General features: G+C 47.2%; 1 protein-coding gene across 2 annotated transcripts in view; it reads left to right on the top strand.

Annotated features, from left to right (window-relative positions):
* The window catches only part of LOC106575569 (interleukin-1 receptor accessory protein-like 1), a 412,584-nt gene that overhangs the window by 190,503 nt on the left and 209,973 nt on the right, over window positions 1–12,108 (top strand). For both annotated transcript variants that reach the window (XM_045699174.1, XM_045699173.1), the window contains exon 6: window positions 3,539–3,613. In XM_045699174.1, the coding sequence (XP_045555130.1) occupies window positions 3,539–3,613 (75 nt within the window). The remainder of the gene's footprint in view (window positions 1–3,538; window positions 3,614–12,108) is intronic.

The raw sequence follows: 12,108 nt of genomic DNA, 5'->3' as shown, positions 1-12,108 counted from the left end.
GTCGTGTAGGTAGGTGGCTCCATCCAGGTCCAGCTACATCTCTAGCCAGTCCCTGAGGAGAGCCTACAATACAGTACCTACTCTGTGTGTGTGCGTCTGTGTCTGTGAATGTCTCTAGTCATCTCAAAGAAGAAATTACAATCAGATAAATCCATAACTGGTTACATCAATGGTAATGTGTGATATGAATCTCACCAAGCAATCCACTATTAATATTCTGCCTCAGTCAATACCAATGGATTTAGGTTATTAATATTCTGCCTCACAGTCAATACCAATGGATTTAGGTTATTAATATTCTTCCTCACAGTCAATACCAATGGATTTAGGTTATTAATATTCTGCCTCACAGTCAATACCAATGGATTTAGGTTATTAATATTCTGCCTCACAGTCAATACCAATGGATTTAGGTTATCAATATTCTGCCTCACAGTCAATACCAATGGATTCAGGTTATTAATATTCTGCCTCACAGTCAATACCAATGGATTTAGGTTATTAATATTCTGCCTCGCAGTCAATACCAATGGATTTAGGTTATTAATATTCTGCCTCGCAGTCAATACCAATGGATTTAGGTTATTAATATTCTGCCTCACAGTCAATACCAATGGATTAAGGTTATTAATATTCTGCCTCACAGTCAATACCAATGGATTAAGGTTATTAATATTCTGCCTCACAGTCAATACCAATGGATTTAGGAAACTCTGAATACATATTGTGTTTGGCCTATAATTGGTCAATGTTGAGTCCACTGTGGTACTACTATGAGTTCTCATCATATCAAAGTACTGCTCAGTTTCTCTCTTTCAGTTATCAGAACTATGGTCACCCTCCTGCCAAAATGGCGTCCACAGACTTTTTGTACCCTGTTCATGCCTGCCTCATGTTGGACTAATCATTTTCGGGAACGACTGTGTTTTCTTTTTCATGTCGTGATTAAACAAAATATTCAATGCATATTTCATAAAGAAAATTAACATAATGAGATTTTCCGTGAGCGGAGCTTTGCTCGTGCTCCCGCCAGGGAAACATTTTGTGGATCGAGGCTCTAGTTTGAGTTCGTAACTAACGAGTTTTGGTGTCACGATTTGGTCTCGGCCCTCTCTCTCTCTCCGAATGGGGACGGTGTCGTGGTTTGGCTCATTAGTCATGAATTGAGACGGCACCACATTATCACTGCATGATGGAGAGTCATTTCACACAGTCACCAGAGAATAGACTTTAATGTGTCAAATGAGAACCATTGACTCCCAAATGTCATCCATTTTGCTCCAAAGAGGTTATTTTTCACTAAGACTGTGTATGGTACATCAATGACCTTTTTCAGTCCTACTTTTGGTTCACCAAGCTGCAGTTGCAAAGCAGTATGGACCATGGCAAATTGTTGCAACACTGGATAGAAAGACACAGGTATCCCCCCAAAAAGATTTAGTGAAGGCTGTTTGTACCTGATGATAAATGAACACATTCAACTGCTGTTCTTTAATGAGCAAGCAGACTAGACTGGCAACACATACAGGAAACACCACACAGTGTACCTACACCTCTGACTACTACCAACTCTACAGCTGCCATGTTGTTTTGTGCCAGAATTCATTCCCCTATAAGAGTTTCTCCCTGACCGTTTTCACACTCAGACTGATTGTTCATACTCTTACTACTCTTAAATAAATTATCTTAGATATGAGGACTTTCCAATGCCACTTTGAAGAGGGTGCCCAATTAAGCACTAATGATCATGGGATGGCCCTAAGTGCAGATCTTTTGTTACTTCTCGCTAGGCCTAATTGGGGCTGGTGTATTCCAATGGGGGTCGAAACAGACAGAAAACTAGTATCTTCACAATGGTGAATCATCTGTGACCTCTCATAGCTACGATTTTATCATCGCTGCAGTATCAAACAAGTGTTCATTAATTATGCATATCTACAGTAGAACATGGGGGGGGAGAAGAGATAATTGCTGATCAGAAGAAGATTTTACTTGTCTCATAGGAAATATGTTACATAAGAAACCTTCCATTAATGATCAGTTTGAATTCAGGTCTAAGGGAAGACCCAACTAGTTTTGTCATTGTACTAGATTGCTTTTGTCCATTCTTTTAACTGTTATATCCACCGTGCATGTGTTCATGTGCTGTTTAATGTACAGCTGACCTCTTTAGCTGATGCATTAGCTGCAGAAGTCACTGACCTTTACATTGTGAATAATGAGCATGATTAGTCATTACTTTTGGTAAATATGACATGTGAAGCTATAGAACCAGATAAAAAGCCGAACACTCTATTGGACAGAGAACATTAGTTGACAAGAAGGATGACAAGTACAGCTCTTAATTTGACCAACAGCAGGAAGATAATCCTGCAGCAACAGGAAATGTGAATTATTGTGTGGATTATAATTAATGTATATTTTTGTAGGGGGTGATACATTTTTAGTTAGGGCAAATCAAGTCTGACACAAGTGGAAATTGCAAACATTTCCTGCTGTGATCAAATTAAGATCCAGCATCTGTATGAGTATGAAGTATCTAAAGCACTTCCTGGGTTCCTACCTCCTCCTTTGTAAAGCTTATTTATGTTGCCACTGCTTCTTACAGTATACAGTGCCACCACCACCACCAGTTATTTGCCTCTGAGTTAAAGGCTTTGAACAACAATACAAATACAGATTTCAGCGATGCCATATGTCGTACCCAAGAGTGTTTCATTGCAGCGCGGATACATTTTTTTACGTTTATGGTAAATAGGCTTGCACTTCACAGAATATGGATATTAGATGTATTCTCTCTGTGTAGTCTGAGAATACACTAAGACTAAACCGAACGTAGCCCCTTTAAATGCATCCGGACCGTACGCAAGTTGGAATCCGGGCGGCTGAAAAACGAGCAGCTTGATACGATTAAGCTCATCATGACAGGATAGCACTTCCAGTCACACACTACATATTTCTCCTTGTCCTCCCTCTGTGGCTGGCTTGATCCATCTAACTCAACATCGAGGTTGAAGGAAATTCACCAATGGATTATTTATAGGTATTTTGTTCTGCTGTGACGAGTCGTCGCAACAATCTGACATATGAATGTGACATATGAATGTGACATATGTAAATAGCTGCTAAGATATCCGTGAACGCTACTGAAGACCTTCCCTACATAACAGAGAATAAACCGGGGTTTTGGGGTAAATACCCATCCAACCTGAATCCATGTTCACACTGTAGCACAGCCAGTGGAGTCACTGACGTGCTTGGTCCACAAGGTACTGAAGCCGTTAGCTGGGATTAAAAACGGTTGCCAGGGTAAAGTTTTGAAGTAGATTGATGTTGGAGGCTTTTGGAGAAGGGGATATCCTTTAACAGTTTCCCTCTGTCTACTGCTTCAGCTTCCATACTGTGTCTGCACTGTATTCTCAGCTCGCTCTTCAGCGCTGTGCTCGGGTTTATGAAGACATTTTGATAAGTATATGGCTCAATGGACAAATGTCAGAAGTGTGGAAATGAATTGAAATGTTTTCTTTTTGTCTTCCAGCCCCTCTGACAGACAAGCCTCCAAAGATCCTGTTCCCCTCAGAAAGCAAACTCAGCATCCTGGAGCTGCAGTTAGGTAAGACACCAACGGGTTTATGTTCCCAGACAAGCACTGTCTCTGTGTGCTACGTTAACCAAAGATATGGCCACTATTAGTACCACAGTACTGTTTTACCTTAGTAGATCATTTTACCAAGGGATATTTGCATTGATTCAAAATGGGTAGGCTAGACACTCAGTTTAGCCTGCTGTGAATGGAAAACCATCCAGTGTGCTTATTACTGAGATTACGGGGACAATTTAAACTGAGTGTACAGAAACTGCTCTTTCCATGACATAGACTGACCAGGTGAATCCAGATAAAAGCTATGACCCCTTATTGATGTCACTTGTTAAATCCACTTCAATCAGTATAGATGAAGCGGAGGAGACAGGTAAAAGAAGGATTTTTAAGATTTGAGACAATTGAGACATGGATTGTGTATGTGTGCAATTCAGAAGGTGAATGGGCAAGACAAAATATTTAAGTGCCTTTGAACGGGGTATGGTAGTAGATGCCAGGAGCACCGGTTTGAGTGTGTCAGTTTCCCGTGTGTATCAAGAATGGTCCAGCACCTGAAGGACATCCAGCCAACTTGACACAACTGTGGGAAGTATTGGAGTCGTGATGTATTCGTTGCATGTGACTAATAAACTTTGATTTGATTTGAGTCAATATGGGCCTCTCAGTATAGCCCACTCAGTATATATCACACTACTTGAAATTAAAGATGAAATTGCCAGCGATGCTTTATTTGGAAGGCAAAATCAACTTGGACACAGGGAGCACTTGAGAGCTCCGCAGCGATCCGACATGTTGAATCCTGTATGTTCTCTGAATGGCGAAAAGCATCTGATCTGGTTTACCTCAACATACAACATGGACGCTGTCTGTGTTTGATCACCTGGATAATATGGGGAATTAACCTTTCAATCATTTAAGATGGGTTGATGTTAGTATTCCTACTGATGATTGGCCTGAATACAGTGACTGAGCATGAATGATGTTCATTAGTGTGCCTAACCAGCCGCTCATCACAGGGATACATGGGATACTTCCTGCCGCGCTGTGATTGGCCTAAAGCACAAGCAGCTGCGGAGGGAGAGAAAATGGGTCATGATGGAGGTTTTCCTTTGATGTAAATGTGTCACGGTGATGAACACAGGAGGCGGAGGTACAACGTGGCAATCAGGAAAAGAGGTGCGAGTCATTATGTGGTTTAAAATTATGTCAGATAAAAGCTGGGCTGGGTTTATCAGATAAAATGTTTGGGGATGGAGGGTGATTCTACGCAGTCCATTCACTGACAGTGCTAAGGCCATAGGCTCTACTGAGCAACTAAGGCAGCAGTCAAATCACAGATGTAAAATTCACAGTAAATACTGTAGACACTGTTCATCTCCTCTGTATCCAAACATGTTTCTAACTATAACATTTTCCGCCAAGATAGAACTGCCAAAGGGGGCGGTGTTGCAATCTACTGCAAAGATAGCCTGCAGAGTTCTGTATTACTATCCAAGTCTGTACCCAAACAATTCGAGCTTCTACTTCTAAAAATGCACCTTTCCAGAAACAAGTCTCTCACTGTTGCCGCTTGCTATAGACCTCCCTCTGCCACCAGCTGTGCCCTCGATACCATACGTGAATTGATTGCCCCCCATCTATCTTCTGAGCTCGTGCTACTAGGTGACCTAAACTGGGACATGCTTAACACCCCAGCCATCCTACAATCTAAGATTGATGCCCTCAATCTCACCTACCAGGTACAACCCCAAATCCGTAAACACGGGCACCCTCATAGATATCATCCTAACTAACCCGCCCTCCAAATACACCTCTGCTGTTTTCAATCAAGATCTCAGTGATCACTGCCTCATTGCCTGCATCCGTAATGGGTCTGCGACCAAACGACCACCCCTCATCACTGTCAAACGCTCCCTAAAACACTTCTGCAAGCAGGCCTTTCTAATCGATCTGGCCGGGGTATCCTGGAATGACATTGACCTCATCCCGTCGGTAGATGATGCCTGGCTATTCTTTAAAAGTGCATTCCTCACCATCTTAAATAAGCATTACCCACTCAAAAAAAAATTGAACTAGGAATAGATATAGTCCTTGGTTCACTCCAGACCTGTCTGCCCTTGACCAGCACAAAAACATCCTGTGGCGTTCTGCATTAGCATCGAATAGCCCTCGCGATATGCAACTTTTCAGGGAAGTTTGGAACAAATATACACAGGCAGTTAGAAAAGCTAAGGCTAGCTTTTTCAAACAGAAATTTGCATCCTGTAGTACTAACTCAAAAAAGTTCTGGGACACTGTAAAGTCCATAGAGAATAAGAGCACCTCCTCCCAGCTGCCCACTGCTCTGAGGCTAGGAAACACTGTTACCACCGATAAATCCACTATAATTGAGAATTTCAATAAGCATTTCTCTACGGCTGGCCATGCTTTCCACCTGGCTACCCGTACCCTGGTCAACTGCCCGGCAGCCTCCACAGCAACCCGCCAAAGCCCCCACCATTTCTCCTTCACCCAAATCCAGATAGCTGATGTTCAGAAAGAGCTGCAAAATCTGGACCCATACAAATCAGCCGGGCTAGACAATCTGGACCCTCTCTTTCTAAAATGATCTGCCGAAATTGTTGCAACCCCTATTACTAGCCTGTTCAACCTCTCTTTCGTATCGGCTGAGATTCCCAAAGACTGGAAAGCTGCTGCGGTCATCCCCCTCTTCAAAGGGGGTAACACTCTAGACCCAAACTTCTACGGACGTATATCTGTCTTTCTAAGGTCTTCGAAAGCCAAGTTAACAAACAGATTACAGACCATTTCGAATCCCACCGTACATTCTCCGCTTTGCAATCTGGTTTCAGAGCTGGTCATGGGTGCATCTCAGCCATGCTCAAGGTCCTAAACGACATCCTAACCACCATCGATAAGAGACATTACTGTGCAGCCGTATTCATCGACCTGGCCAAGGCTTTCGACTCTGTCAATCACCACATTCTTATTGGCAGACTCGACAGCCTTGGTTTCTCAAATGATTGCCTCGCCTGGTTTACCAACTACTTCTCTGATAGAGTTCAGTGTGTCAAATCGGACCTCTGGCAGTCTCTATGGGTGTGCCACAGGGTTCAATTCTCGGGCCGACTCTCTTCTCTGTATACATCAATGATGTTGCTCTTGCTGCTGGTGATTCTCTGATCCACCTCTACACAGACGACACCATTCTGTATACTTCTGGCCCCTCTTTGGACACTGTGTTAACTAACATCCAGATGAGCTTCAATGCCATACAACTCTCCTTCCGTGGCCTCCAACTGCTCTTAAACGCAGGTAAAACTAAATGCATGCTATTCAATCGATCACTGCCCGCACCTGCTCGCCCGTCCAGCATCACTACTCTGGACGGCTCTGACTTAGAATACGTGGGTAACTACAAATACCTGGGTGTCTGGTTAGACTGTAAACTATCCTTCCAGACTCACATTATTAAGCATCTCCAATCCAAAATGAAATCTAGAATCGGCTTCCTATATCGCAACAAAGCATCCTTCACTCATGCTCCCAAACACACCCTCGTAAAACTGACCATGCTACCGATCCTCGACTTCGGTGATGTCATCTATAAAATAGCCTCCAACACTTTACTCAACAAACTGGATGCAGTCTATCACAGTGCCATCCGTTTTGTCACCAAAGCCCCATACACTACCCACCATTGTGACCTGTACGCTCTCGTTGGTTGGCCCTCGCTTCATACTCGTCGCCAAACCCACTGGCTACAGGTTATCTACAAGTCTCTGATAGGTAAAGCCCCGCCTTATCTCAGCTCACTGGTCACCATAGCAGCACCCACTCGTAGCATGCGCTCCAGCAGGTATATCTCACTGGTCACCCCCAAAGCCAATTCCTACTTTGGCCGCCTTTCCTTCCAGTTCTCTGCTGCCAATGACTGGAACGAACTGCAAAAATCACTGAAGCTGGAGATTCATATCTCCCTCACTAGGTTTAAGCACCAGCTGTCAGAGCAGCTCACAGATCACTGCACCTGTACATAGCCCATCTGTAAACAGCCCATCTATCTACCTACCTCATCCCCATACTGTATTTATTTATTTATCTTGCTCCTTTGCACCCCAGTATCTCTACTTGCAAATTCATCCTCTGCACATCTACCATTCCAGTGTTTAATTGCTATATTGTAATTACTTCGCCACCATGGCCTATTTATTGCCTTAACTTACCTCATTTGCACTCACTGTATATAGACTTTTTGTTTTCTTTTGTTCTACTGTATTATTGACTGTATGCTTTGTTTATTCCATGTGTAACTCTGTGTTGTTGTATGTGTCGAATTGCTACGCTTTATCTTGGCCAGGTCGCAGTTCCAAATGAGAACTTGTTCTCAACTAGCCTACCTGCTTAAATAAAGGTGAAATAAAAAAATAAAAAAATGTTTCAACATGGAAGAGATCAGACAGCAGTGTATCTGGATTGCTGGGGGTCCTGTGTTTTTATGCTCACCCGTGCTTTGATATGGTTTCCCAGTCACATATTCATAATATATGTGGGGGAGCCTGTTTGAAGTTCCAGCTATACAAAATCCTGTCACTTACTCTCATCGTCACGGTAACATGTTCATGTCACCACCTCAGACAGGATAGTAAGTGAGGGGGTAGAAAGTGGAGAGAGGGGTTGGAGAGGAGAGAGAGGGGAGTGAGGGGGTGGAGAGGGGAGAGAGGGGTTGGAGAGGGGAGAGAGGGGTTGTATAGGGGAGAGAGGGAGAGGAGAGATGGGGAGAGAAGGGGTGGAGAGGGGAGAGAGGGGAGTGAGGGGGGAGAGAGGGGTTGGAGAGGGGAGAGAGGGGTTGTATAGGGGAGAGAGGGAGAGGAGAGATGGGGAGAGAAGTGGTGGAGTTGGGAGAGAGGGGAGTGAGGGGGTAGAAAGTGGAGAGAGGTGTTGGATCGGGGAGTGAGGGGGTGGAGAGGGGAGGGTGGGAGAGGGGGTGGAGAGGGGGGTGGAGAGGGGAGAGAGGGGAGTGAGGGGGTGGAGAGAGAAGAGAGGGGGTGGAGAGGGTGTAGAGGGGAGGGTGGGAGAGGGGATGGAGAGGGGAGAGAGGGTGTAGAGGAGGTTGAGAGAGGGGATGGAGAGGGGATGGAGAGGGGAGAGAGAGTGAGAGGGGGTGGAGAGAAGGGATGGAGGGGGTGGAGAGGGGAGAGAGGGGAGAGAGAGAAGAGAGAGGGGAATGTTTAATATTCATTCCCTTATAAAATATAGAAACATAAATGGCTACAGTTGACAGTTAATTAGGCGAGCACGAGAGAAGGAGGAAGAGAAGAGAGGAGGAGGGATGGAGAAAGGGAAGAATAGAGAGAGGGGGGGTGAGGGAGAGAGCATGAGTGAAGGAGGGAAGGAAGGATGATGAGAGATGGAGGAAACGAGAGGAGAGTAATGGGGGAGAGGAGAAATGACAGAAGAGACAGCAGGGAGGAAGGGAGAGGAGAGATGGAGAAAGAGGAGAAGCAATGGAGGAGGACAGGAGATGAACAGAGAGGGAGCCGTAAACTGCAGGCCCAAATTAATCAACACCTATTTTTTCTCTTACCATTTCACAATCGATTCCCTAATAGTTCTTTAATTAAAACGTGTTGTATAAATGCTTGCTGTGGCCCTGGGTGGGCAGCATTACTGTGTCTCCTCAAGGCCCGCCCAGCAGAACAAATCAGATACATCATTGTGTCGGTGAGTCTGTTACACCATTAGATGCATTATGTTCACAGTGTTGCATTATGGGAATGTTTCCTCCTAGCTAACTCACTCTAGGTGTGTTCTCATGAGAGATTAGTCAGCAGAGGAAATGGTGAACCTGTATTGACCTTTGGCAGCCTAAAGAAGTGATGACATGTTTGCCTGCTAATGTAAATAACATCCCACCCTGTCTAAAAGTAGACCAAACAAAAAGTAATGTGTTTCACCGTGGTCCTGATCCGATGTCCCACCCTGTCTAAAAGTAGACCAAACAAAAAGCAATGTGTTTCACCGTGGTCCTGATCCGATGTCTGTATTTTCCCAAGGATGGATGTTTCATAATGCTTTTATCATAATGCTCTTAGTATAGTCAGTGAGTACAACACTGTACTGTACCTTCTATCCAAAGAGAATTGTGGTGACTCAGAGACCCCATATAGGAGCACCCTCCCTCCCCCTCCCACTCCCCCACCCCTTCATAAAGAGGCGCACCCTCCCTCCCCCTCCCACTCCCCCACCCCTTCATAAAGAGGAGCACCCTCCCTCCCTCCCCCTCCCACTCCCCCACCCCTTCATAAAGAGGAGCACCCTCCCTCCCTCCCCCTCCCACTCCCCCACCCCTTCATAAAGAGGAGCACCCTCCCTCCCCCTCCCACTCCCCCACCCCTTCATAAAGAGGAGCACCCTCCCTCCCCCTCCCACTCCCCCACCCCTTCATAAAGAGCAGCACCCTCCCCCACCCCCACCCCTTCATAAAGAGGAGCACCCTCCCACTCCCCCTCCCACTCCCCCCACCCCTTCATAAAGAGGCGCACCCTCCCTCCCCCACCCCTTCATAAAGAGCAGCACCCTCCCCCACCCCCACCCCCTTCATAAAGAGCAGCACCCTCCCCCACCCCCACCCCTTCATAAAGAGGAGCACCCTACCTCCCCCTCCCTCACCCCACCCCTTCATAAAGAGGAGCACCCTCCCACTCCCCCCACCCCTTCATAAAGAGGAGCACCCTCCCACTCCCCCACCCCCACCCCTTCATAAAGAGGAGCACCCTGCCACTCCCCCACCCCCACCCCTTCATAAAGAGGACACCCTCCCACTCCCTCACCCCTTCATAAAGAGGAGCACCCTCCCACTCCCCCACCCCTTCATAAAGAGGAGCACCCTCCCACTCCCCCACCCCTTCATAAAGAGGAGCACCCTGCCACTCCCCCACCCCCACCCCTTCATAAAGAGGAGCACCCTGCCACTCCCCCACCCCCACCCCTTCATAAAGAGGACACCCTCCCACTCCCTCACCCCTTCATAAAGAGGAGCACCCTCCCACTCCCCCACCCCTTCATAAAGAGGAGCACCCTCCCACTCCCCCACCCCTTCATAAAGAGGAGCACCCTCCCACTCCCACTCCTTCACCATCACACCCCTTCATAAAGAGGAGCACCCTCCCTCCCTCCCACTCCCCAACCCCACCCCTTCATAAAGAGGAGCACCCTCCCTCCCCCTCCCCCACCCCTTCATAAAGAGGACACCCCCCACTCCCTCACCCCTTCATAAAGAGGAGCACCGTCCCCCACCACTTCATAAAGAGGAGCACCCCCCACTCCCACTCCCTCACCCCCACCCCTTCATAAAGAGGACACCCTCCCACTCCCCCACCCCTTCATAAAGAGGACACCCTCCCACTCCCCCACCCCTTCATAAAGAGGACACCCTCCCACTCCCCCACCCCTTCATAAAGAGGACACCCTCCCACTCCCCCACCCCTTCATAAAGAGGACACCCTCCCACTCCCCCACCTCCACCACTTCATAAAGAGGACACCCTCCCACTCCCCTACCCCTTCATAAAGAGGACACCCTCCCACTCCCCCACCCCTTCATAAAGAGGACACCCTCCCACTCCCCCACCCGTTCATAAAGAGGACACCCTCCCACTCCCCCACCTCCACCCCTTCATAAAGAGGACACCCTCCCACTCCCCCACCTCCACCACTTCATAAAGAGGACACCCTCCCACTCCCCTACCCCTTCATAAAGAGGACACCCTCCCACTCCCCCCACCTCCACCCCTTCATAAAGAGGACACCCTCCCACTCCCCCACCTCCACCACTTCATAAAGAGGACACCCTCCCACTCCCCTACCCCTTCATAAAGAGGACACCCTCCCACTCCCCCACCCCTTCATAAAGAGGACACCCTCCCACTCCCCCACCTCCACCACTTCATAAAGAGGACACCCTCCCACTCCCCTACCCCTTCATAAAGAGGACACCCTCCCACTCCCCCACCCCTTCATAAAGAGGACACCCTCCCACTCCCCCACCCGTTCATAAAGAGGACACCCTCCCACACCCCCACCACCACCCCTTCATAAAGAGGACACCCTCCCACTCCCCCACCTCCACCACTTCATAAAGAGGACACCCTCCCACTCCCCTACCCCTTCATAAAGAGGACACCCTCCCACTCCCTCACCCCTTCATAAAGAGGGAAACAGTAATTCCCCCTGCTAAAGTTTGCACAATGCCTCACTGAATGTAATGGTAAACGATTGCCGGTTTTACTGTCCTCCAAACCCAGCAGATGTGATCACTCTTGTGGAAAATAATTAGTCTTGCATTATTACGGTGGCTGGAATGGCGCCCATCAGCACACAAGGGCAATAAGGATCTCATCCTTCACCTCCATCCCCCATCTCCTCCCCCTCCTCTCCTTATTTACCACATCCCCCATCTCCTCCCCCTCCTCTCCTTATTTACCACATCCCCCATCTCCTCACCCT

This window comes from Salmo salar, chromosome ssa17 (assembly GCF_905237065.1).
Source record: "Salmo salar chromosome ssa17, Ssal_v3.1, whole genome shotgun sequence".
NCBI lineage: Eukaryota > Metazoa > Chordata > Actinopteri > Salmoniformes > Salmonidae > Salmo > Salmo salar.
This window is presented reverse-complemented; position numbering and strand designations above follow the sequence as displayed.